This window comes from Pipistrellus kuhlii, unplaced genomic scaffold (genome assembly GCF_014108245.1).
Source record: "Pipistrellus kuhlii isolate mPipKuh1 unplaced genomic scaffold, mPipKuh1.p scaffold_m20_p_1, whole genome shotgun sequence".
In the NCBI taxonomy this organism is placed as follows: domain Eukaryota; kingdom Metazoa; phylum Chordata; class Mammalia; order Chiroptera; family Vespertilionidae; genus Pipistrellus; species Pipistrellus kuhlii.
The window spans coordinates 167,450,259-167,478,236 of NW_023425404.1; the positions used below are offsets into that span (position 1 = coordinate 167,450,259).

The 27,978-nt window shown below is 40.2% G+C and overlaps 1 protein-coding gene across 6 annotated transcripts; it reads right to left on the reverse strand.

The window, feature by feature from the left end:
• Positions 1-4,053: 4,053 nt before the first annotated feature.
• Positions 4,054-27,314, reverse strand: REST (RE1 silencing transcription factor). 6 transcript variants are annotated; one of them, XM_036415341.2, is made up of 5 exons: positions 25,582-25,647; positions 23,646-24,549; positions 16,201-16,284; positions 8,718-9,547; positions 5,613-8,627 (listed from the first exon to the last, which is right to left on the reverse strand). In XM_036415341.2, the coding sequence occupies exons 1-5, from the start codon at positions 25,606-25,608 to the stop codon at positions 7,713-7,715; spliced, it is 2,760 nt and encodes a 919-aa protein (XP_036271234.1). In that variant the 5' UTR covers positions 25,609-25,647; the 3' UTR covers positions 5,613-7,712. The 6 variants fall into 6 exon arrangements, with proteins under 6 accessions (XP_045428154.1, XP_045428146.1, XP_036271234.1 ...); XM_036415322.2 differs by lacking the exon at positions 25,582-25,647 and adding an exon at positions 26,944-27,313 and having other exon boundaries at positions 5,613-9,547; XM_036415332.2 differs by lacking the exon at positions 25,582-25,647 and adding an exon at positions 26,142-26,254 and having other exon boundaries at positions 5,613-9,547.
• Positions 27,315-27,978: the final 664 nt, after the last annotated feature.

The window sequence follows — 27,978 nt, forward strand, 5'->3', positions numbered from 1 at the left end:
ATAACAGACACAAAAGCCCATATACTACTTTAACATTAAAAGCCCACTCTTTTGCAAGACATGCAGGACAACCAGATGAATTATACAACTTTTTTTTTTTAATTATACAACTTGATCATGCTCAAATAGAGTAAGCATTTTATATTCAATACATCGGGTCTAGTAATAATTAATGTTGTTTTAAAACATTCGTTTAAAATCTTGCTTGGCGTTGACTTGTATTGACATAACCTTCAAACACGTGGTATCTACAGAACGTGTGAAGTGCAATTAACAAGTTTTGCTTGAAAAAGTTTGTGTTTGGTTTGGTTTTTGTTGCAAAACTAGGGCTAAGAAGATGGCGGATGAAGAGCATATTCGGCACTGCATGCTTTACGAGTTCCAATTAGGAAGAAAAGCAAGTGAGGCTGCAAAAAACATCTGTGCTGCTCTTGATCAAGATGCAGTTAGCGCCAGAAAATGCCAGCATTGGTTTGAGAAATTTCGCGAGGGAAATTTTTCGTTAGATGACAAGAGTGGTCGAGGCCGTGTGTCCAATTTTGATCAAGAAGTTCTTCAAGCTCTTTTGGTGCAAAATCCTCAAATTACCCAACAAGAGCTTGCGACAACTTTAAATTGTTCACAAAAAACAATTTCCAATCAATTGCGTGCACTTGGCAAAGTCCAAAAGTTTGGAAAATGGGTTCCTCATGAGTTGACCGACAACAACCGTAATCAAAGAGTCACAATTTGCAGTTCGCTCCTCTCTCGTCAAAACCGTTTGCCATTTTTAGAGCAAATTGTTACCGGAGAAGAACAATGGGTGCTGTATGTTAATTTGAAAAGGCGGCCTCAATGGTTAGACAAAAATGAGGCTCCGCAGCCCACGCCAAAACCTGACTTGCATGCGAAAAAAGTGATGTGTGTTTGGTGAAATTTTAAAGGAATTCTTCATTATGAACTTTTACCATCTAACCAAACCATTACAAGTGCAGTGTATAGTGCCCAATTGGAAAGGTTAGCCCAAGCTTTAAGAGAAAAAGAACCCGCGCTGATTAATCGGAAGGGCGTAATTCTTCACCACGATAACGCACGACCGCATACTGCAAGAATCACTGCTGAGCCAAGACCGGTTTGGCTCAATGGATAGAGCGTCGGCTTGGGGACTGAAGGGTCCCAGGTTCGATTCCGGTCAAGGGCATGTACCTTGGTTGCGGGCACATCCCCAGTAGGGGGTGTGCAAGAGGCAGCTGATGGATGACTCTCTCTCATCGATGTTTCTAACTCTCTATCTCTCTCCCTTCCTCTCTGTACAAAATCAATAAAAATATATTTAAAAAAAAAAAAAATCACTGCTGAAAAACTGCGCCAGTTGGAATGGGAAGTTCTCCCTCAGCCTGCAAAGTCTCCTGATATTGCCCCTTCCGATTACCATTTGTTTCATTCTTTGCAAAACTTTCTTCTTGGAAAAAAATTTAATAATGAAGAATGCCTCAAAAATGCATTGACCGAATTTTTTGCATCAAAATCACAAGAATTTTACAACAGAGGGATTAAAATGCTTCCTGAGCGTTGGGCACAAGTAATAGAAAACAACGGCAACTATATTGTTGATTAAATTTTGTTGTATTGTTTAAATAAATTCGATTTAAAAAAGGTATTAGAAAACGACATTAGTTATTACTAGACCTAATATTATACTAGGGTCAAACCCTGAGACATAGGGAGAAAAAAGTGAGAATGAATGTCACATGTAAACATCCCAGGGGTTAGCCTCTAGGAAAGTAGCAGCAAGGGGTTAAAAGCATTGATTCCTTGAAAACAAACCAAATCAGTTATAACATTTCTATATTTAAGATAAATTCCCCATATACCCTTGATCAAACAGAAACTTCCAAGCTCTTTGTCATTGATTCTACTATGTCAATAAATGTTTAGAAACTAATTTTGCTTTGTTGCTTAGGTATTAAAGAATCTTACAGGAGGGAGAAGAGAGTGAATAACTCTCATCAATTCAAATATAAAATAGCCATGCTGCCGAAACCGGTTTGGCTCAGTGGTAGAGTGTCCGTCTGCGGACTGAAGGGTCCCAGGTTCGATTCTGGTCAAGGGCATGTACATTGGTTGCGGGCACATCCCTGGTAGGGGGTGTGCAAGAGGCAGCTGGTCGATGATTCTCTCTCATCGACGTTTCTAGCTATCTCTCTCCCTTTCTCTCCGTAAAAAATCAATATATATTTTTAAAAATAAATAAATAAAAAATAAAATAAAATAGCCATTCTGACTCAGGATATTCCAGGTCTCTCACTGCATCAGGACAGAATGCAAATCCAGTAGCTTTGTTTTGCATAGCCAGCGAGGTTCAACTTCCTCTTCTCTCAACTTCACAAAAACATAAGCTCCATTGTGTTTCCCCATTAACAAAAGCAGCAAAATCCTCCTAACAAAATGGTCTATCACTTTCTATTGAGTTTCATTTTCTTCTCCAAGTTCCATTAAATACAGCAAAAATAGTGTCATGGCACTCTATGAACACAGCATATCTCAATTACCTTCCTTTCAATGCATCCTTTCCTATTTTTAAGTCAAAATTTACTAATACCAGTCCCGTCACTGAGAAGAGGCAGTGCACTTTTGTTCTTTTTAAAAAATATATTTTGATTTTTTTTACAGAGAGGAAAAGAGAGGGATAGTTAGAAACATCGATGAGAAACATCAATCAGCTGCCTCTTGCACACCCCCTAACTGGGGCTGTGCCCACAACCAAAGTACATGCCCTTGACCGGAATCGAACCTGGGACCTTTCAGGCCGCAGGCTGACTATCCACTGAGCCAAACCAGTTTCGGCAGTGCATTTTTTTTTTTTATTTTTTATAAGTTTAGACACATTTTTAAAAAAATATATATTTTATTGATTTTTTACAGAGAGTAAGGGAGAGAGATAGAGCTAGAAACGTTGATGAGAAACATCGACCAGTTGTTTCTTGCACACCCCCCACCAGGGATGTGCCCGTAACCAATGTACATGCCCTTGACCGGAATCGAAACTGGGACCATTCAGTCCACAGACCGATGCTCTATCCACTGAGCCAAACTGGTTTCAGCAGAAGCAGTGCACTCTTAAAATGACCTGTGGTTGGGGAGGAATCTCTATATATAAAAGGCTAAGTGTCCATCCATCTGACCAGTGCCTATGATATGCACTGACCACCGGGGGCAGATGTTCAGCCTAAGAGCAGCCATGATGGGCTTTGGCCATTTTAAAATAAATGGCACCATGGACCAAAACTTGGCTCCCCGCAAGTGTAAGGGGACCAGATCGTCACGTTTTTCAACAATTTTTCCCACATCCAATGGTTTTAAAAGTCCCAGTTTACCCAAGTGGGACACAGGCCTTGCCATCACCTTCGAGCAACAACCCACCAAAATTGCAGCCAATGCTGCCAAGACCCCATGGCACAAAATGTGGCCCACAGCCCAGCCTACAGTTGCTGTGGGCGCCAGATAATGACGTTACCTAGCAACACCCAGCTTTCTCTCCCTAGTGACTGGTATCCTAGTTTGTTCAGCTCAAGAACCTGACCTTCTTTATAGCCAGGTGCAAACATTTTGCAATTTAACCAAATGTCTGTGAAGTGTTTTCCCGTGCCTCATCTCATTTGATCCTCATCAAAGTCCTGGAGTAGGTAGAGATAGGAGACTCAGTAGAATCCTATTTTCTTTTCATTAGCAAGATGGGAATAGTGATATTAAAATACTTCTAATGAATTTTCTTCCAATATGCATGAATTCATGCACCAGGACACTTATCACTACATAAAACCTTCTATGAATTGTCCTCTCATTGTTTCTCACAACCTCCACCTTCCAGAAACCAGAGACAGGAAAATATGCTTTGAACTACCATCCACTAGATTGTTACCCCAAGCAATAAAGATTGACTATGACCTTTTTAGATAATATGGGTTGTCTGGAAAATATAATTTAGAAAATTATTAATACATTTGCAATTTCAGCACAATAAATCTGGATTCCTTGATACCTGATGTACCAATAATAAACAAAGGCATAACATGCTTTTTAAAACTTTATTTCAACATAACTATGCTTACAGAAATACACTCATATTGGTTAATAGAATGCAATTTAAGTTTAACTTATTTTACATGATTTCGACCAAAAACTTGGTACATAGTTTAAACATAAAAAAAAAAGAAAGAGAAAAAGATTTGCAGTTTTATTTTTCATCTATTACAAATGTATATAAAAGATCCTCCAAAGCTGCAAAAGCAGGCAGCAAGAACCTTGAGAAATTAACCTTTGGTTTGTCTGAAAAAATAACACGTATTGCACTGTAAGTTTATAAAATTGGTACAACAAAAACAGTGTTGCAATTTTTCAATGCCAGTTTACAAAGTTCAATATCTAACTAATGGATGCTAAAAAGAGTGGGGAAAGTCTATGTATACATGTGAAACTGAAAAGGTATTTGATTTAGTTAATATTGCATGTAGATTATAAATCTACACAAACCAGGATTCAGATAATTTCCTGAATCTGAACTAACACTATTAGCTGTTTATCTGCTGAGGTCAAGAAGGAAACTCCACACACTAGCTATTTTTCTGACTTATGCAAAAAAGAAAATTATATTCCTTTCCCAGCTTTTCAGTCCAGAACTGATACACTACAGACAAGGTAGTCCCTTCCATTGTCAACATTCATAGGGTGACATGTAATGAGGTCTACTTGGGTTTAAATATTAGCATTCATATAAAAAATAGTCCCTAAGTTAAAGACCACAGGACTTTAGAAGTGACTCTAAAAAATAAAATGACCCTCCTTGGAAGACTAGTGAAAACATCCTGCCATAGTTATAAGAAACCTTGTTAAAAAAAAAAAAAAAAAAAAAAATGTTGCCCCTTGTAAATTATACTTTAATAAAATAAAATAAAAAAGCGCCTGAAAGAAGCAGCTCTGAAAAAGAGGAAAAAATATATAACTTAAAATATATTGAAAACAATAGATTCAAAAGATAGTTAAGAGATACATTTTCATAAGACTACCTAGGATTAGGCTTATAATGTATTCTAGTATTTCAAGTTTATCTCTAGTCACTAGACATCAATTTACAAATAACTTGTTCATTTTTTTTTTTTTCCTTTATCAAAAGGGAAGTCTAGCTTAAATTCTATCCAGTGGAGGAGAAAACACAAAGATTCGGTTTCATGCAAATATCACATTTTACAAATGGAAGAACTCCCAACTAGACCAGAAGTTCGTATTATTAATATGTTTTTCACTAAAACAATTTTTAATAAGCACAAATACATGGCATTAGGGTTCAGAACCTAATATAGGCCTGACAATCAAGTTCTTGTTTTCTGGAAGAAAGGCTTGAGAAGCCCAACTCAATTTCTAATAACAATGTTTTCACGGATCAATTTAACAATAAGGGGTTTTAAATTCCTTCATATTTTTGTTTAGCATTCTCATCTTTAAAACTAGATAAGAAAATAAGTCAATCCCCAAGAAGTCAAATGTTTTTCTTTAGTACAGAAGAATCTACAAAAACCTCTCCCCCAAATTGATTCCTAATCTCCAATCTGTACTTAACATGAATCTTTTCATATATAATGTAAAAGGTAACTTACATAAAATGTACCCATGAACATCAAAACTAGTTGTTAGAAAGATTAAACTAGCTTTATAATTTAAATTTTAAAACATAAATATTTGCAGCTTGATCTTCTGTTGACAATGATTGTCGGAGCCAAGAATTCACCTAGAATTCAACATCATTTACAAATTTCCATTCATGCACACAAAACACACTATTAACACACAATTTACTCCTATTGTCTTGAGAGAATCATCTTCTTTGAATCTTTGGCCTCCCAGTCAATTCAAAGTTCAAATATCTTTTAACTCAAACTTCACTCTTAGATTTTTAACAAGTTTTCCACCCACACTTCATCAACGCTTTTCCTAATCTTTTTTTCATGTTGCACTACCACACTCTGCAACCTACACCTCAAAGAGATCACCAGAGAGAAGAAAATAAATGAAATATAAAATGGTTATTTCAGAACAGGAAATGGAAGATCAGAATTGTTTAAGATTCTCTATTGGGATCATAGTTTATTTTTACTGCAATGAATAACTACTATCGACAAAAAAAATCCTGTTGGATTCTTTCATATTCTTTGGCGACTGGCCAAAGAACCTATCAAAACAAAATAAATTTGGGAGTACACATTTTTTCCTACAAAGAGTAGGAACACCAAGATAGCTGCAATTCATTTGAGGCCTCACCTGTACAAAGAGGCTGTCACAGTGACAGCCAGGAAACCCACTCATGTTTGTGGAGATCCCTGAGATAGTGTGATTTTTAAATTTGGACTGTAATTAAGGTTCACCAGCCTTTTTCATTGTATTCATAGGAAGTTGTGGCTGGTCTATCAGCACTCATACTAACTTTTTCTCATCTAAGTTTTTTGTATAATTATTATGGCTTTGTAATCTCACAACTGATATTCTGTATAATTTGAAGATGTTATGTCTCTGTTTATAATTCCCAAATGTCACAATTCTTTACCCATCTGAGTAGCCATAGGATACCAACCATCTATGAAAGAAGGTTTTCCTCAAAAATATGACTTAACACTGTACATTTAAGTAGTAGTATACTAAAATAGGCCAATAAATTTTACTTATGGTTGGTATTTGAGAGAGAAATCCATCAATATATTCTAGTGGTTCATTTATTGCAAAGGTCAAGTTGAGAGCTGTGAATTTACTACATCCATTTAAAATAAATAACTTATAGGAAATACAGATCTAGTATAGATATAAGATGTGAAAATCAATGACTTGAACCTGTATGTTTCATTTGCTCACCAACTTGCACACACTAATAATATTCTGCAAAAAAGATAACTGCAGCAAAAGAAAAACTGCCCTTTTGCAAACAAAACTAAAAGCATCCCTCCAAAGAGGACAAAATAAACATGCATATATATGTATAAAGTGTTACTGTTCAACACAAATGCTACTTTACTACTAGGAAGAAATTTAACTGCATAGGTTAAAAAAAAAACACAATGTGCAATATCTTAAGCCATTAAAGCACCAAAATTAAAAATAAAAGAAACACCAAAATCATTGTTTTTATGACGATTAACATACACAAATAAGAAATATTGATCAAAACTCAGGAGTAAATACCTGGACTGAAACAATGTCCATTGCTTGGAGAATTTTTCTTCAATTTGAATGTCTCTTCTCATCTCTAAAAAATTTTTTAAAGTGCTAACTGTATATAAAGCAGGCAAATTCTTCAAGTAATTTGCTATTTAAGCATGCCAATTTTTATAGAGCTACAGAAGAAACTAAGAATAAACTAAACTGAAATAGGAAGACAGACATTAGAGGGAAACTGACAAGTTATAATAGACAAAGCAATAAAATGCTATGCCACCTTGGCCTTCTAGTTTCAATTAAATGTGTAAGCTAACAGATTTAGGTGTCTGCTGGTTTAGTACACTAACTCCCTTGGATTTGCTAAAATGGATACAATAGGTAGAGTCATAAGAAAAAGAGTGCCACTTAAAATCAACATTGGACACCAATTAAAGCAATTTTAAAATTAAATCGTTGTCTACTAGTTTAAAGGTATATAAAATGTGATAGGACCTCACAAACTAAGAATTGAAGCCTTTTCCAAAGTTTAATTACTCCTGCCCTTTAGCTGCTTTTTCAAGGAAGTATACATTAACCAAATGGCGATTGAGGTGCTTGCTGTAATCTTTTTCTTTTCTAAAAGAACGGTCACAGAAGATGCAAACAAAATCTCCCTCTGCCACCTTGACTGTAGAGGCTTCCTTTGCATTTTTCCTATTAGCTTCTTGTGGAACTGGCCGGGCCCCATTTAATCCAGAATCGTCACTACCCTCCGACATGTTATCACTTAGGTCACTTCCATCATGACTATGAATACCTTCATCTTCATCCATTTCCTGAGACTCATTCACTGCCATGGTAACAGGAGGTGATGCTACAGCAGTTTTGGACACTGCTTCTGGTTTTTCTGTTGGCAGAGGAAGCAGTGGTGAAACTGATTCTTCAACTGCTGAGTCTTTCCCAGGGAGATTCTCCGTTGTGTTCTCATCTGTATCCATATCGCTTTCACAAAGCCTAGTGTCAGTCTGATGTTTACCATCTGAAGTTTCACCCTCTAGCTTATTCAAGTTTTGTTCTGAGGATGAAATAGTGACAGATTCCTTGACAACTGCTAGACTCTTACTTGCCTCTTTTGCTTCTACTTTTTGAAGGGGGGCTTCTTGACTTCCTTCACATTCGGTGAGTAATTTTTGGTCTTTTGACTCCTCTTCTTTTAGGTTTTCCTTTGGCAACGGTGGTAAGAAATCCTGTGCACTTGCACTTTCCTTTAGAAGTTGGCTCTCTTTAACAGGCACCAAGCCAACTTCAATAAGGACTTGCTCCTTCCTTGCCATTTCACTCTGCACGTTAGACTTTTCCTTTTTATTATCTTTTCGAGGAGACTTTTTGGGAACTGGAGGCTCTGTAAGAGGCGGCGGCTCCACGGCAGGAGGAGGCTCCAGGGCAGGCGGCGCCTCCATCGGAACCTCCATGGGAGCGGGCTGTGCGGGAGGCGGCTCTGTCTGAACAGGCCCCACCTGAGACGGCTCCATGGGTGGCAGCGGCTCTGTCTGAGCAGGCCCCCTCTGAACAGTCTCCTTCTGAGCAGGCTTGTTGCTTTTTCTACTTGACTTATTTTTCAGAGTTTTCTTCTTCGTACTTTTTTTCACACAAGTATTCTGTTTTTTATTCTCCTCCACTCTGTTCTCACACTTTGGTACTTCCTGACTATTTTTGGGTTTGCTTTCTGTCTTCTTCTTCTTTTTTGTCACAGGTTCCTTATCATTAACAGGATCTTGTAAGGAATGGGCTTCAGCTTCCATCTTCCTTTTGCCTTTCTTGGTTTTACAGTTTTTTTCTGAATTGGTTCTTGAATGCACATCCATCTCTCTAGCTTCCATCGCCGATTTCCGAGTTCTGGTAGTCACCTGGATTGAAGCATTACTAGACTTTTTCTCTTTTGAAGCATTATCTTTTTTCTCCACTTTTACAGACTTCTCATTTTTCTTTCCTGCTACATCTCCCTTTACTTTTATCGGCTCTGTTTCTGTTTTTTCATTGGTATTACTGTTATCAGGCAAGTCAGCTTCTCGTTTTTTGGTTTTCTTTAGTTTCACTTTTGAAACATCCATTGTTTTATTAGGACAAGTGGGATGCTTAGATTTGAAATGATACTGCAGATTACACTTCTTGGAAGCTGCATAATCACATACCGGACAATTGAATTGCCGTGGATTAACATGTAGCTCCACGTGTTTTTTGAAGTTACTTCTATCTGCTGTTTTATAGTCACAGTGTGGGCAGTTAAGCGGTTTAGGCCCATTGTGAACTTGTCTTGCATGGCGAGTTACTTCATGTTGATTAGAGGCCACATAACTGCACTGATCACATTTAAATGGTTTCTCACCTAAAAGTAAACGAGACGTTGAAGACATATTAAGAAATGAATTCAAGATCATTAAAATATAAGGAATTGGATTATGTTAACAAAAAAAAACCCACAAAAACTATATGTTGAAAAGACTATTTCATGCACTTTACATTTACCATATTTATTTGTATATTTTCTCCATCCCTTGACATTGATTGTGAAACTAAACGAAGAAATAGTTATCTCACAGTCAGCCATCATCACCTAAAAATTTCATTAACGTAGGGCTCTCGACAACTATTAAAGAGCAGATATTTGTTAATACACAACAATTACTGGCCAAGCTCAGCTCTCAATTTTGGAGCAAGGACTCTTAAAGAAAATAACTTCAAATGTTTTATGTTTAGTTAAAAAAAAGTCTAATGGAGTGGAATATAAAATTCAGATATTTTAAAGATAAGTCTTGAGACTTCAAAGAAATAACTTATACTCTAAGCTACACTCCCAGACCTTTGATACAAATTTTAAACACTGTGTTAGCTGAAACTGGTTTGGCTCAGTGGATAGAGTGTCAGCCTGGAGACTAAGAGGTCCTGGATTGATTCTGGTCAAGGGCATGTACTCTGGTTGCAGGCACATCCCCAGTGGGGGGTATGCAGGAGGCAGCTGATAGATGTCTCTCTCTCATGGATGTTTCTAGCTCTCTATCCCTCTCAATTCCTCTCTGTAAAAAATCAATAAAATATATTTAAAAAAACAACAACACTGTGTTAGCCTCAGGAAGCAAATGGCCTTTTGCCCCTTTAAATTTAACCCTTTTATTCATCAAGGCAAAAGCTGAGTCAAACCTCATTCAGCAAATTTTCCCAATGCCAAAGATGCTATTTAAAAGCAAAAATACAGCCTCGTTAGAAATCTTTCCTTGGTTTTTACCCACCTTTTTTAAAAACGGCCAAAAAAAACTAGGTAAATTTGAAGGAGCATACAAATAGATATGGTATGTAAAAAAAAAAAAAGCAAACAAAGTAATAATCACAGGTACATCACAGAACCACAACAACCCGTAACCCCAAATTAAAGGCATAAGAGTAACATATTCTACCTGAATACATACCCATCTAGATCACACATTAGCAAATATTACCAAGTGGTATCCATACCCCACTGGTCCAATGGAATGCATAGTAGAAAAACGGAAATTGACATTTATAAAAATTCATCTCTCAAACATTCTCAAATTCATATAACATCTTAATATTTTCATGAAGCAAAGCTATTCAGACATTAAGTAAAACAATGTAGATGTAGATGGCATGCTTTACATGATTAGAAAATGTCTGATGATAAAACACTTGATCACAGAAATAAATACGTATCCAAGTACATCAGATTTGACATGTAGCTAATTGGACAACTCTTCCATGTTAGTTCACTAACAAATTTGTAAACAGGTTTTTACAAAATGCTACATTACTCCATAGTGCTTGGCCGTATCTTGTTCTCTCTCCAGTGAATCACCTCAATGGAGACAAGCATTTATTTTACATATACAGACAAGAATAGGCAAACATAGGTGACCTAATAGTTAAGAACTGTTTTGGAGTAAGAATATCTAGGTGATCAAATATGGGCTTCTGTGAGATCTTGAGTATGGTATTGAAAACTCTCTAAAGGCTCATTTCCTCATCTATAAAATATTCTTTTCTTTTTCAAAATTTTATTTGAATTTACTGTTGTGACTTGATGGTTAATAAAATTATATGGGTTTCAGGTATACACTTAATCTAATATTTAGATAATTTAGCCATATAAACACTTAGCATGGGGAGTTAGCCAGGCACCCTATATACATTACCTGTAGTAACTGGTTAAATTTTTAGTATTAGGGGGAAGGGTGGAATCATCATATCTTGCCTATCCACATAAACCCTACCTCTGTATAAACATCTGTGATAATTATAGGAAAACAACCCCATTTTGAAAACCCTAGTGAATGAGGGTATTTACACAGCAAGCATTAGTTAAGGTATGGGAAGATGTAGAAATCTGTTTAAAATTTGAGGGCAGCATAATTTACTTGCTCCAATTTCTTTCTATTGTAATAAAATCCTGCTTGTATTAGAAACCTATTCACCCAATTTTATAGCTTAATATAAAACCCCTTGCCCTGTACCAAGTCTTTAACTTAACTCCCTTTTCTAATTCTAGTAATATAAGGTGGAGCAAAAGTAGGTTTACAGTTGTGAGTTCACAAAACACAGTATTTATTATTTATTATCTTACTAGAGGTCTGGTGCACAAAATTCATACACTGGGGGTGAGTTGGGGGAGGGGGAGCACAGCGGCCCCTCAGCCTGGCCTACACCCTCTCGCAGTACAGGACCCCTCGCTCCTTACCTACCGTCTGCTCGTTACTCCTTATCATTCAGCTCGCTGCTCCCTAGCACTGCCGCTGCCACGGAGGAGTCAGGCTCCTGCCATCGCTGCTGCACTCACCAGCCATGAGCCTAGCTTCTGGCTGTGTGGCACTCCCCCTGTGGGATCACACTGACCACCAGGGGGCAGCTCCTATGTTGAGTGTCTGCCCCCTAGTGGTCAGTGCACATCATAGCAACGGGTCATTCTGCTGTTGGGTCAATTTGCATATTAGACTTTTATGATACAGGACCAGAGCCCAGTGTGCCATATCGCATGAGAACCAGACCCAGACTGACTCTCGCCGCAACCAGGATGGATGGATGCAGGACCCAGAGTCAAGTCCCACCCACCCACGTGCACCTTGCTGTGCATGTAGCCTCTGGTGACCAGTCTTTGGTTATGACACTGTGATGGTGTCAGGGCCAAAGGATTTTTATAATAGAGATTATTTTCCACAAAACAACTGTAAACCTACTTTTGCCCCATCTGTATTTACCCGTTTTTCACCTTTATAAATGTATAAGATTACCTATTGTATTCTTCCCAAATTAATTTATAGGTGTATGGCAAATTCAAAGGGGGAAAGAATTTTTTATTAAGTTATACATGTTCTTATCGAGAATAATCCAGTCCTGGTTGGTGTGGCTCAGTCAGCTGACCATCCCATGCACCAAAAGATTGCTGGTTTGAATCCCAGTCCACACATGCCCAGGTTTTGGATTCAATCCCCAGTAGGAGGCATGCAGGAGACAGCCAATTAATGTTTATCTCCCTCTCCCAATCTCAAAATCAATAAAAACATATTTTTAAAAGATGAAGTATGGTATAGTTGTTTGTTTGCTTTAAAGAATAGTTCAGGAAGAACAGCAAAGAAGCCTGGCCAGTGTGGCACAGTGGTTGAGCATAAACCTATAACCAGGAAGTGAAGGTTCAATTTCTATTCAGGGTATATGCCCAGGTTGCAGGCTCAATCTCTAGTAGGGGACAAGCAGGAGGCAGCCAATCAATGATTCTCTCATCATTGATGTTTCTCTCTCTCGTTCCCTCTCCCTCTCTGAATTCAATAAAAATATTAAAAAAAAAAAAAAAAAAAACTTAAAAATAAACAATTAAAAAAAACACATAGAAAGAAAATCCAAAAGCAAGTTAGCACACTCAAAATTGTTCAGGCAAAATTCTTAAAACACCATAGATACTTATACAATGACAAAACTATTTCAATGAAGATACAAACACTTTGTCATTCTAATAGTACGGGTCAACCAGATATATGACTTTACATCATGAATTTACATTTAATTTCTGGCTTATAAATGATATAAGGCACAGGGAAAGAGAAAAAACTAAATGACACCATGAAAAATCAAATAAGGACAAATCCAGAAGGCAGGCATCCTACAAGAAAAATAGCCACATTTCTTCAATGCCTTAGTTTCCACATTTGTAAAATGGAAATAGCCTGGCCTGTGCCCTCTTACAGCCTACAACCCCTTGGGGGATGTCCACGGGAGGATCAGGCCTAAGCCAGCAGTCAGACATCCCTCTTGCAGTCTGGGACCCCTTGCTCCTTACTATCCGCCTACAACGGAGGCAGGAGAGGCTCCTGCCACCTCTGCTGTGAGCCTGGCTTCTGGTTGAGCAGTGCTCCCCTGTGGGAGCACACTGACCACCAGGGAGCAGGTCCTGCATTGAGTGTCCTCCCCCTGGTAGTCAGTGAATGTCATAGCGATTGGTCGTTCCACTGTTCGGTCAATTTGGATATTAGGGTTTTATTATATAGGTAGGATAGTTATATAAATTAACTCTTAAATGTTTTATTTAAGGGGTAGAGCATACTGTCTACCAATAGGACATATGTCTATTAAGCCTCAACAAAGCTTGAGATATCATCCAAGTTACCCTCAAAAAACAAAACCAGCCGAAACCGGACTAAGAGGCCCCGGGTTCGATTCCGGTCAAGGGCATGTACCTTGGTTGTGGGCACATCCCCAGTGGGGGGTGTGCAGGAGGCAGCTGATCGATGTTTCTCTCTCATCGATGTTTCTAACTATCCCTCTCTCTCCTATCATCTCTGTAAAAAAAACAATAAAATATATTTTTTAAAAAAGAAAAAAAAGAAAAAGAAAGAAACCAGGAAATGCTGCAAAGTAACATAGCCAGGTTCTGGTTAAGTGATCCATCTCGATAGCTTTGGGAATTTAGAAGGCATAAAGAATATATTAACATGACAAGCATAGAGGGTCAAGAAAGGCTAGCAAGCATACTATGTGACCCCTTCATAATTACACAAATCAGAATCTGTGCTATAATCAGTCTTATCACTGACATAAGACAGCTATATTCAATAACAATAAAATGCAAGCAAGCACCAGCTTGGCTCAGTGGTTGAGTGTTGACCTATGAGTGGAAGTTATGGTTCAAGTCCCAGACAGGGCACAAGCTGCAGCTTGATCCCCAGTGTGGGGCTTGTAAGAGGTAGCCAATCAATGATTCTCATAACTGATGTTTCTCTCTCCCTCTCCCTTCCTGTCTAAAATCAATAAAAACATATATATAAATATTTTAAATGTGAGCAACATATTTAATTTTAAATTTTCTAGTAGTCACATTACAAACGTAAAAATGAATTTACTTTTTAACCTAATATATTCAATATTATGTCAACACGTAATCAATATTTTAAAAAGAGTATTTGCATTTTCTCCATACTGTTTGAATTTTATACAACTCAATTCAAATCAACCACATTTCACAAGCTCAATAACCACATGCAGCTCGTGGCTACCCAATTGGACACATAGATTTATAGTAACCGTTAACTTAAGGGTGGTAGATCTACATTAACCATGTCAAACTCACGGCCCACAACGAATATTTTTGTGGTCCAGCCAATATAACAGTATGTAAAAAACATTTTTTAAAAAATTTTGTAACTTAACTTTTACAATATCCTGTTATACATAATTATCAATAACAAACTACAATGTTGCTAATAACTATCTACTATAATAATGTTGCATTCATATCCCTTACATGACTTACACACAAGTGCAGCATTTCTCTCCACTAATACTAGCAGCAAATATTTTAGCAGCTGTTTGCCATCATTAGTCTTATTTGGTGTGCACAACAGAAAATATTTTGCTTTCAGAAAACAAGAAAAACAGGTTATTTGCATTACGCTTTTTAATTTGTGCAGTTATTCAGTATCTGGTTAATGTTCAAGAAAAAATATTAATTTTTACTTATATGTTCTATTGTTTTGTTAATGATTACTCATTTATTTCAGCCTTTTGTATTCAGTATGTGTCCATCAAAATAAACCTACGTTTCTATGAAAATTGAAGCTTTTGTTTTCTTGCAGCCCACAAAAACTTAAAACTTATTTAGCCCATGTTAGCCTTTGAGTTTGACATGCTTGGTCTACATAGATGTTTGTAAACAACAAAATTGTACTTAGCATAGTTTGCCCACAGGGGTACATATACGTATATTCTAAATCTGAAGAGACATGGCAGTTCACCAAGGGTCAATCATGGCCAAAATGAAATGACTACCAATCACAAGACCACCTATGCTAATACTTTTAACTCGGCCAGCTTGATAATCGGGTCCAATTCTGGTTGGTGATCTTGATCTTGTACTGTAGTACAAGAATCTCCTACTTGTTACTGTCTGAACTTGATCTATTATAGGCTAATAAGTTAATATCTCAGGTTATGTATAATTCTTTAAAGGTAGGCTTTTGTAATATCTCAGGTTATGTATAATTCTTTAAAGGTAGGCTTTTCTGATAAGTCCTCAGAAAAGCCTTATCAACTTTCAAAATAGAACAAATCCAAACTCAAGACCTGAGAGGCTCAGAAGGAATCCCTAGACCCTGGCAACCACACACTATGAAATTTGGTGTCATACTGTGTTGAAGAAAAAATATGAGAAAGTAGGAGTGTTCAAATAGCACTAACCAGCCATGGTCTACGATATCAGTTCAACTTGTGTGTCACTGAACTTATTGAAGAGCTAATGAAAATTAAAGACTCTCCTCCCAGAAAAGTGCACATACATTTACATTTATAGGAGTTCCATCTATGGACTCACTAAGAATTTCCTCTTTAAATACAACTCCACAGGAGTAGAATACTGATTTTTAACTAGTTTCTAAATTATATTTTAAAAATGTAATCATAAATAATTACCCAGTTCCAGGTCTAGTACTTCCTTATAATGGTAGTTTACTATAAATGATAGAAAAGTTCCCATTTCTTACCAACCTGAATGAGTACGCATATGTCTAGTTAGATGAGTCTTCTGAGAACTTGAGTAAGGGCAAAGTTCACATTTATATGGGCGCTCTCCTGCAAAAATATAATTAGTGTTTTTAATATGATAAAATAAGGCAAGCATAATTCTCACTAATATATATAATAACCAATACTGTGTATTTTCTAACAAAAATTATTTTCCTATTCCTGGCACATAGTCAATTTATGTAAATATATTAAAAATGTAAGTTATTTCATGCCGAAACCGGTTTGGCTCAGTGGATAGAGCGTCGGCCTGCGGACTGAAGGGTCCCGGGTTCGATTCTGGTCAGGGGCATGTATTATACCTTGGTTGTGGGCGCATCCCCAGTAGGGGGTGTGCAAGAGGCAGCTGATTGATGATTCTCTCTCATCAATGTTTCTAACTCTCTATCCCTCTGTCTTCCTCTCTATAAAAAAATCAATAAAAATATATTTTTTTAAAAAGTAAGTTATTTCATATAAGGTTTACATAACTACATCACTTCAACTTTGCTGACACTCACTGGCTTTCTGAATTCTAAAGCACTTTTAATTTTCACAGAAATACTACATATTATTACATTAAAGTTGTTGATTTTTTTAGAGAAAGGAAGGGGAGAGAGAGCAATTTGTTGTTCCATTTTTGTATGCATTCATTGTGTTGATTCTCTTTTGTGCCCTAACAGGCTGGGTAACCAACTGAAGCTACCTGGCCAGACTATATTAAATGTTAACTACTGAGAAATTCTCTTGATAAGGCATCAAGGAGCATTTTTTTTTTTATTTAGAATTATCCTTAAAGTAAATCTACCCAAATATTTTTATGCTATGGCTTGGGTAACTTTTTTCTTTTTGTTTTAGCTAACTTTTTAAAAATGTTTTTTTTTTATTGGCTTCAGTGAGGAAGGGATTGGGAGAGAGACAGGAACATCAATGATGAAAGAGAAGAAACCTTCTGCATGACCCTTACTGGGAATCAAGTTCACAAGCCAGGCATGTGCCCCTGAAGGGAATTGAACCCAGACCTTTCAGCCCACAGGCCAACACTCTATCCACCACTGAGCCAAAACAGCTAAAGGTTAGCTTTTTAAAAATCTTTGTAAAAATGATAAATCTAGCCCAGCAAGTGTGGCTCAGTGGTTGAGCATCAACCTTTGAACCAGGTCAAGGTTCGATTCCCAGTCAGGAAATATGCCCAGGTTTCAGGCTCGATCCCAATGATTCTCTCTAATCATTGATGTTTCTCTCTCTCCCTCCCTCTCCCTTCCTCTCTGAAATCAATTTAAAAAAAAAAAAAAAAAAAGGATAAATCTACCATTTGAAATTGTTATAGTTTAAAGCAAGAATGCTTTTGAGCAGGGATTTTGTTGTGTTTAGCTAAAAATTTCCAGTGGTAGATTCAGCTGTTATGAAATGCAGTGTTAAAACAAAGTTTATTCATAAAGCCATAGGGACAGAACAAGTGAAGATGAGAGGCCAGTGATTTACTACTGAAGAATTTAAGACACAAAGACAGGAAATGTGTCTGTTTTTGAGTGTGGGTTGTCAACCACAACATTTTTTTTAAGTTTGAAAATTTGTTTCATCTACTCTTTGGCCATAAAATAATAATTATGACCTTGAGGAAGTTTCTGCAACTAGAAAAGTAACAGTACCCTTACTTCTTAGGATTGTGAGAATTTAATACATGCAGTGTACTTAACACTGTGTTTTGGCACATATAAAGCCCTCAATAAATATCAGTTATTACTTTCTGTCTACATAGTAAGATATAGCAATACGTGTCTAATAAAATTAAGGAACAGAACAAAAATGAAGAATGTGGTGATAAGTGAGAAATGTAAATGTAACTGTTCAACTGTAACTGACTGGTAGCTATAGATTAGCTGTAAATAACTCATAGCGTAGATTTAAATGACTGAAAGAATTTATCTGAAAGAATTTTAAGATAGTTTTTTAAAATATTAAAAGTAGTTCTTTACAGAAGATCCAAGATCCACAAATGGCCAATAAGAAAATGGAAAAATGCACAATATCATCAGCCATGAGGGAAATGAAAATCAAAATAAGATCGAGATTTCACACCCACTTGGTTGCCTACAATCAAAATGGCAGATGTTAATAAATATTGGCTAGGATGTGGAGAAATTGGAACCCTTATACATTACTGGGATTGTAAAATTAATGCAGCCACTTCAGAAAATAATTGGCAGTTCCTCAAATGAGTAAACAATAGTTATCCATTTGGCACAGCAATTTCATAGATAGATAAATTAAAAAAAAAAAAAAAAAAGAAAACTTTTGTCCACTCAAAAATTTGTTCGAGAAATATTCATAGTAGCATCTTTCATAATAGCCAGAAAATGGAAACAATCCAAACACCCATTAACTGATGAATAATGTTGTGCACCCAAGGAGACATATGTAATACTTTAAACAATAAAGAATTTAAATTTTTTTAAAAAAACATTTTGTGCCCATAAGAATTTATGTGGCAATCATTCAGTGGGTGTACATTTTTTGAGGATACCTTATATATGAAATGTCCAGAACTGGCCCATCCATAGTGAATTGTATGATATGTAAATTCTATCAAGCTGTTATTCTAAAAGTTAACGAAATAAAAATTAAATACTACTGTAGATTAACATGAAGAGTCAATAAAGGATAATTTTCTTTTAAATTCTTTATAACAAAATAGATTGATTCTATCTGGGCAATTCTATATACTATAGGCACAATCTACAAAACAATGATTTCTCAGTCACACATACAGGCAAAAATGTCATCTTTTAAAGTAGAATTTGTGACCCTGACCAGGTAACTTAGTTGGTTATAGTGTTGTCCAGATATATCAAGGTTGCTGGTTTGATCCCAGTCAGGGCACAATGAATGCATAAATGGGTGAAACAAATTAATCTCTCTCTTCCTTCCTTTCTCTCTATAAAAAATAAAAATAAAAATAAAAATAAAAATATAAAATAAAAAATAAAGTACAATTTGTGAACTGGTTAAATACCTAAGCCACAAAATTAAAAATCTTTTTACTCTAATGAAAACAATCCTCAGCCCCTACTATACTAATTACCTATAAAAATACTGGGATTGCCCTAGCCAACATGGCTCAGTGGATAGAGCATCGGCCTGCAGACTTAAGGGTCCCCAGGTTCGATTCTGGCCAAGGGCACATGCCTGGGTTTCGGGCTTGATCCCCAGTAGGGGGCGTGCAGAAGGCAGCCGATCAACGATTCTCTCATCATTGATGTTTCTCTCTCTCTCCTCCCTTCCTCTCTGAAATCAATAAAGAAATTAAAAAGAGAGAGAGAGAGAGAGAGAGAGAGAGAGAGAGAGAGAGAGAGATTGGGATTTTGAATCTCTTGTGACCTTGGGCCCAGCACTTCAAGCTTTTAAACAATAAGTTTCCTCTCAGTAAGTAATCAAAGGCTAATGTCTGGCAAACCCGTTTCACTAATGGATTGTTCTGAAGATTAGCATAGAATAGAATAAAGTACCCAGCATTTATTACTCAATAAAATAAGAAACCCACTTACTCTGAAAACTAGGCTACTGTCAGCTACATTATGAAAAATTAGAAATGTGATTCTGCTGTCATTCCTTATCTCTACTGTTCAGCACTAAATTTATTTTTTCATAAGTACAATTTTTAGAGCCATGCATTTAACAGCAGAGATACTCTCAGAATTTACATAAACAAATTATGTACCTTCCATTTATATACCACCAAATTGTGTGGGGGGGTTTTTTGTTTTTTTTTTTAATCACAAGGTAGGAAGCCCTGGAGATCTTGCTTCCTAGTCTTTGTCATCAGTTTGGGCTCAAATAAAAATTTTCCAAAAAATTTAATAAAATAAAAATCACAAGGTAATAGGATGGAAAAATCTTTTTAGAAAATATAAAGACCAAATCGGTTTAACAATAAAATGTGAAATCCACACAACTAGTGTCAGCTATGTAAAGTATAATCTTATTGTGAAAATATCAACCTCAAATTCATGTGGAGAGCCGAAACTGGTTTGACTTAAGTGGATAGTGTTGGTCTGCGGACTGAGGGGTCCCACATTCAATTCCGGTCAAGGGCATGTACGTTGGTTGCGGGCACATTCCCATGGGGGAGTGTGCAGGAGGCAGCTGATCAATGTTTCTCTCTCATCAATGTTTCTAACTCTCTAACCATCACCCTTCCTCTCAGTAAAAAAAAAAAAAAAAAAAAAAAAAAAAAAAAAAAAAAAAAAATCAATAAAATATATTAAATTAAAAAAAAAAAGACCAATGAGAGAGAATCATTGATCGGCTGCCTCCTGCATGTCCTTTCCACACACTCCCCCCTACCCCAGATCGAGCCAGCAACCCAGGTATGTGCCTTGAACAGGAACCAAACCATGACCTCCTGGTTCATAGGTCAATGCTCAACCACTGAGCAACACGGGCTGGGCTACTTGACCAGATTTTAAAACTTTAAATGCAAAAGCAATCTTCTGGGGCTTAGAAATCTTGCTGCAGCCGAGACCGGTTTGGCTCAATGGATAGAGCGTCGGCTTGGGGACTGAAGGGTCCCGGGTTCGATTCCGGTCAAGGGCATGTACCTTGGTTGCGGGCATATCTCCAGTAGGGGGTGTGCAAGAGGCAGCTGATTGATGACTCTCTCTCATCGATGTTTCTAGCTCTCTATCCCTCTCCCTTCCTCTCTGTACAAAATCAATAAAATATATTAAAAAAAAAAAAAAAAAAAAGAAATCTTGTGCAGGCTTCTTTCCTTCAATGGAATTTCATCTCCAAGTTTAAAATCTACCACTCACGCAATGCAACATCAATTTACCTCCCCAGTGTCCCACTTTTACTTGTGGAATTCAGTTCTACAGAGACAACTCCTACAACCAAACAGCATCCCAATAGTCCCTTTTCATTTATGACCCAAGAGTACAGTACTAGATTGTTCAGACCTATAATCAGACCTCAAATGTAACAACCCTTACCAGGAAAATGTAATATAAATTAAAATAACTACTAGCCTGGCCACAATGGTTGAGCATTAACCTATGAACCAGTAAGTCAGGTAGGGTTCACTTCCCCTCAGGGCACAAGCCGAGTTACAGGCTCAATCCCCAGTAGAGGGCGTGCAGGAGGCATCCAATCAGTAATTCTCATTAACGGAAGTTTCCCTCTTCTTTCCTCTATGAAATCAATAAAAATGTTTTTTAAAATTAACTACCTATAGTTACATCTATTTGAAAAACGTGAGCTGAAACCGGTTTGGCTCAGTGGATAGAGCGTCTGACTACGGAATGAAGGGTCCTGGGTTCAATTCGGTCAAAGGCATGTACATTGGTTGCGGGCACATCCTTGGTGGGGGGTGTGCAGAAGGCAGCTGGTCGATGTTTCTCTCTCATAGATGTTTCTGACTTTCTGTTCCTCTCCCTTCCTCTCTGTAAAAAATCAATAAAATATATTAAAAAAAAAAAAAAAAAAAAAAAAAAAAAAAAAACACGTGAGAAAGCCAACAATTAAGAGGTACTGAAGAAAAATGGGAAGTGACTACTGAAAGTTTCTTTTTGGTTGAAGATGTCCTAAAATTGATAGTGGTGATGGCTGCAAAACACTGCGAATACGTTTTTTAATTGAACTTATTGGGGTGACATTGGCTAATAAAATTATATAGGTTCCAGGTCTAATATACCAACTGTATAATGTATTATGTTCACCACCCTCTGTCAAGTCTCCTTTCATTACCATTCATCCCCATACCTTTTTTTTTTTGAAGTGAACATATCAAGATTTTATTGTCATATAATAAAACAAAATATGAAGCTTAGAACTGGATCACTTGACCCTTTCTCTTCTTTTCTCCTCCCAATTCAAAATGCTTGCATCTCTTAATAGCCAGCATTCTGAGATCTGCAGTTGGGCTCAATACATTCAAACCTCAGCACAATCTTCATTATAGTTTTAACCTTTTTCAGAAAATCGGCTTAGTCTGCCCACCATAGCCACTCTACTTCCTGTCATACGCTGCTTTCCCTGCGCATTCAGAGAATCCTTGCCCTTCTTGTACTGTTACTTTGTGGCATTGATGCTTGCCACACTTCTTCCCCTACTATCCTTCCCATCTGGTAATTATCATGGTGTCTGTTTTCTATTTTGTTTATTAGATTCCACATATTAAGTGAAATGATATGGTACTTGCCTTTCTCTGACTGGCTAACTTCACCTGGCATAATTCTCTCCAGCACTGTGAATATATTAAAACCACGGAGCCATAACTTTAAATGGATGAATTGTGTGGCAGTAGAGTATATCTCAAAAAGCTGTTGTTGTTGTTTTTTTAAATGAATTGCAAAATGTGACAAAATATTTTTAATTGTTGGGTATAGATGATGGGTATATGTTGGTGCAGTGTAGCATTCTCTTTATTTTGAGATATTTGCAATTGCTCATATTTTTAAGATTGTCCCACTTTTTTTGAAAGAAGGCACTTACTTATAAATTAGAAAGGTCCTCTTACCTGTGAGTTCAAATAAGTTGAACATTACTTTTTATTTGAAAAATAGTTACATTTTCCACATGTGGTTGCTTTCTTAAGAAAATAATTTGAGTGATAATGCTACCAATGCTTTAAAAACTTCTCACATTTCTGTGTTTTGGGGACAAGTTGTTCCATTTAGGAGCTCAATACCCCAAGTCAAATGTTTTAAATAGTTTGAGGCTCTGATAAATGTGATTATGCAAGGGTTACTTTTTTCCTTTTCTTTTTTAAATATATTTTATTGAGTTTTTACAGAGAGGAGGAGGGACAGAAAGCTAGAAACATCGATGAGAGAGAAACATGGATCAGCTGCCTCTTGTACACCCCCCACCGAGGATGTGCCAGCAACCAAGGCACATGCCCCCGACCAGAATCGAACCCGGGACCTTTCAGTCCGCAGGCCGATGCTCTAAACACTGAGCCAAACCAGTTTCAGCCCTTTTTTTTCTTTTTTCTTTTTTTTATCAAAGTCCTAAAATTCCTTTGGAAAACTACTGTATGCATCTAGATGTATTCACTCCCAACTAAATACATCTTCTAACAAAAATAGTAGTCTCATCTGGCTAAATGGTCTATCCCAAATTGTTAAGAGTACGTATTTTAGAAAGAACATTGATAAAATTTCTCTTGAATGTTCTTCCATATAACAGTCAGTACTTGATTTGTGTTCCTCACTAGATCCCTTAATTCTATAGTATAGTTACCTCCATGAAGAAACTGAGGCACAGGGAATAAATAACATGTTCAAAGGTCACAAAGACAGCAAATAATCCAATCAGGGTTTGAACCTAGTCCCACCCACCCACCCACCCTTTTTTAGTATTATTGTTAATTACCCACTCAATTAACTATCGGAGGTGAGTTGAAGTATGGCCTACAAAGGTCCTCTTACCTGTATGCGTTCGAACATGCTGAACATAATTGTTTTTTCTGTCTGAAAAATAGTTGCATTTTTTACATGTGTACACTTTCCTTGGAAAATGGTTTCTTAGGTGTTTTCTCCAGTGATACTCGCTTACTGTGGTATATGTGCAGATGATGCACTTGTAGACTCGCTCATTATCACCAGCTCTAGTGTGGTGTTTCAAGTGAGCAGTATAGTGATCGTATCGATTGGTATTGTAGCCACAGCGGTCACAGCGAATGGGGCCTTTGGAGAAATCTCCCTCTTCAGCAGTGGAAGAGCCAGGCTCCCTGGCTTTTGCTTGCTTCTCTGCACTTTCTTCCACAAAAAACTTCTTGGCACTGTGAACTCTGATGTGATGCACAAACTGTTCTTCAGATTCCGCTTCATATTGGCATGGCTTACAGCGAAAGGGTTTGGTCTTCAAGGTCTTGCCTTTGTCCTCTGCTCCAGGTGTCTCGGGAGGAAGCTCTTTATTTGAGCTGTAAACTTCTGGGGCAGCTGGGACCTCAAACACAGGCTGTGGTTCTGCAACACTGAGTTCCAAACTTTCCAGTTCCATGTTTTCCAGACCACTGTGTCCACCTTTGACTTCAGGAGACTCCTCAAGTCCTTCTCCATCACTATCTGAGAAGTTGTTATCCCCAACAGGCACCAACTCTGCCATCTGCCTCTCTTCGCCAACGAGGTAATCGCAGCAGCTGCCACTGACTTCCCCGGTTAAGGCCACATTTGCCAACATGATGAGCTGAGGAGCAGCCAATTCCGCTTTGGAGAGGTCATGCAAGTCATACATATCGTTAGGCAAGGCCATGCCCATGTTGCCACTGCCGTTGAACAGCCCTCCTCCTCCAGAAGACTGCCCCATTACCTGGGTGGCCATGACTGTATTCTGAATTAGAAACAAGACAAAACACAAAAGCACCCGTTTAAACACAACTTTTACTGGTCTAAAACCAAAACGTTACCATAATTCGCCATATCTTTTAAAAAATACATTTCCAATATAATCTCTAAACTCAATGAATTCCATCAACTTACTAGAAAGAAGCCTTTAAAATCTTTTTGTTAATTTCAAATTCTTTACTGCATAACCGAAAAAATATTGTCTATTACCCCTCTGAAAAACTTTATCAAATCTGTGACATAATTAGGTCCACCAAGTACTAGGTCTACCACTGGCAAGCACTTTTTTTTTTTCTGGTGCAAAAAACAAACAAAACGGAAGCTTTCGTTTTTAATGTTAATTAAACTTACTTCTAAATTCAATAGGTGAATAGTAAAAACTAGCCTCCCAAATCCGCCTTCAACATTTAATGGTCTGATCAGAAAAGAGAGAAATCCAAAAGCCAGGCAAATATGGCTAGCAAGTAGAAGCCTGTAATACACGGGTCAACTGAACTGAAACTTACATTCCCTCAACTAACTCCAGAGGAGTAAAAGTACTACTTTGTTTCTTACTTTCTTGCTGATTTGACCTGTTTGAGGGGAGGGGGAAAAAATTACGGACCCTATTTTCCCTGCGAAAAAAGTAAGTCTGGTGTACTCAAAACTTCACAAATGAAAAATAATCTTCCAAACCACCTCCTTAAAATCATCCTACAACCCAGCTCGACCACCAGCAACTTTCTTGCATTGTGTTCGCCCTGGCCTACTTGCCTAGTGGAAGCCATTACAAGATCACCTTCTTGAAAACAGGCAGCAGGGCCTTTTAACTCGTCTCAAACCAGGTCCCATTCCCAAGGCACTCTATAGGCTCAAAGTAGGTCTTCTCTTGCACATTAGACAAAAAAAAAAAAAAAAAAAAAAAAGTGGCAAGAACGAAAAAAGTTTAACCCCAAAATACAAACAAACAAACAAAAAAAGAAGTAATCCGTTTCACCCGAAGCGTAATGAACGCGAACGGGGCTGAGTTCTAACGTCCCCGCAAAAGTTGGGACTCGAATGCCATCACAGAACACAAACCGAGGGCAAAGGCTTCCTTCCAGTCCCAAGGCTTCCAAACATCGGCATTTACCCAAACATCGGCTTTCCTAACAGTCCCCCCAAAACCCTAACTCCCACCCCCCTAAAGAAACCCCAACGCTGGCCAGGAAGGCCGTCCCGGCGGAGCCCCGGACCCCGGCGTGCGGCACGGATTCCTGCGCTGCCGCCGCCGCCAGCAGCGCGGCCCGGCGGCGGCGTCCCGGCTGAAATCGGCATTCGGCCATTTTCTCCAAATACCCAACACAAAGCGGCTCCTGCAAACTCTCGCTTCCTCTCGGCTCGCCCCGCTCGCGGCACACGTTTGCACACTCGCTGGCGGGAGCTGGCCCCAGCCCCCGTCCCGAAGCCTTTTCTGGGCCCCCCTCTCCTTCCCCTCAAAAAAGGGAAGGGGGGACCAACACGGGGCGCCGTGGGGCCAAGACCCGTCTCCCCCAGGGCAGCCCCCTCCCCGGCCCTCGGACCCGCGTTTGGGGAGAGGAAAGGGAAGAGGAAAGTTACCGCGTCGCCCGCGTCTCCGCTCCGCTCCTCTCCTCTCCTCTCCCGGCTCCGGGGCGAGCCCTCCGCCCCTCGAGGGCCCAGACGCTCCGCGGCGCCGGCCCCGAGCGCCGGGGGCCCCCCCCCGCCACGCGCCCGCCCGCCGCCCCCCGGAAGTTTGCGGACTCACTCGGCCGCGGCGCCCCGCGGGAGGACGCGCGCCCCGGCCCCGCCGCCCCGGGAGGCCAGGCGGCCCGGCGCGGAGCGCGGCGGCGGGGAAACGGCCCGAGCGCAGAAATCGCTGTCCAGCCCCATTGGCGGCGCCGCCCGGGCCCCGGGCTGACTCAACCCGCCCCGCAGCGCTCCACGGCGCCTTCCGGCGAGAGGGAGAGGCCGCGCAGGGAGGGGGCGGCGGGCGGCGGGCGGCGAGGGGCTGCGGCGGGCCCTGGGGGCGGCGGGAGGGCGAGGAGGAAGTTTCAGGACCGGGGCCCCAGGCAGCGCCGCGCCCGCGGCCTCCGCACCCGACTCCGCAGGCGCCCGGGCCGCGCGGGGGCAGCGGCGGCCGCGGCGGGGTGGGGAGGGGGTCCCGGTGCCGCGCCGCTCCCCCCCGGACGCCCCCCGGCCCAGCCCCCCGGGGCCCGCGCCGGTGTAATCCGATCTCGCCCCGCCGCCCGCCCCCGTTCGCCGCCGGAGCCACAGTATCTGCAAATCAGCCCTGGACAGCGCCTCGCTCCGCGTCCTTCCGCGCCCTCCCCCTCCCGCCGCCGCCCGGCCGGCCGGCCCTCCCTCACCCGCCCCGAGCCCCCCGGCCCCGCGCCGCGCTTACCGGCCTTCCTCGGCCAGGAGGGGCTGCGGACCTGGCGTCGCCGATCCTTCTCCGACTACTTTTCTTTGTTGCAGGAGTTTCGGGGGAGGAAGGGGGGGAGGGAGGGAGGGTGGAAAAGTTGGGCGTCGGGGCCCGCGAAGGCCCGAGAGTGGGGGGTGGGGGAGGCTGCGGAGCGCTCAGGCCGCGGGCTCTCCTCGCCCTGCTGTCCCGGCCGCCGCCGCCGAGGTCTGGGGTCCGGGGCCTCGGCGGCGCTCGCTCTGCTGCTGCTGCTGCTGCTGCTGCGCCGCAAGCTCGCGGGAGCCGCACATTCCAGCACAGGAGGCTGCGCCGCGCACCCGGCCCGCGCCGCCGCCGCCGCCGCCGCCGCCCGCGGGACACGCCCCCTCGCCGCCCGCGCGCGCCCGCCGGACACGCCCACTCCGTCTCCGGACACGCCCACTCCGCCACCGGACACGCTCCCTCCGCCGCCCGCGCGCGCCCGCCCGCCGGACACGCCCCCTCGCCGCCCGCGCGCGTGGCCGCTGGGCGCGCCCCGCCCCTTGGCCGGGAGTGCTGGGCCTGAGCGGGGCTGGGGATGGGGTGAGCCTAGCGGGGCAACCCCACCTCATCCGCCCCGGGACCCTCACTGCTCGGCCCTTAGGTCAAAAAAGAAGGGGGAAAAGTAAATAAAAAGCAAGCCCAGCTCTCCTGGATCTCTTCTTACAGAAACAACGGGGAAGTCAGCCCCCAGCCCGGGCGTGCACGCTGGAGAATGGAGCTGTTCAAAGAGAAATCTGCAGGCTTAACCCAGACCCTTGAGAACTATTGTCACTCGCCTTTCAAGTCTTAAAGCGCTCGAAAAGACCCTTCCTAATCTCTTCCAAGGCTCCACCCATAGCCACTTGACTAATTAAACTCGGCTTTTTAAGCTTCCACAGTAAAAAATGCATTCTACGTTTTGAACAGTACACGAGGGGGAAAAAATGTAGTCAGTTCTTGAGTTGTGAGAAGAGAGAGAGACTCCAAACAAGATGAGTTAATGAGCGGACAAATCCG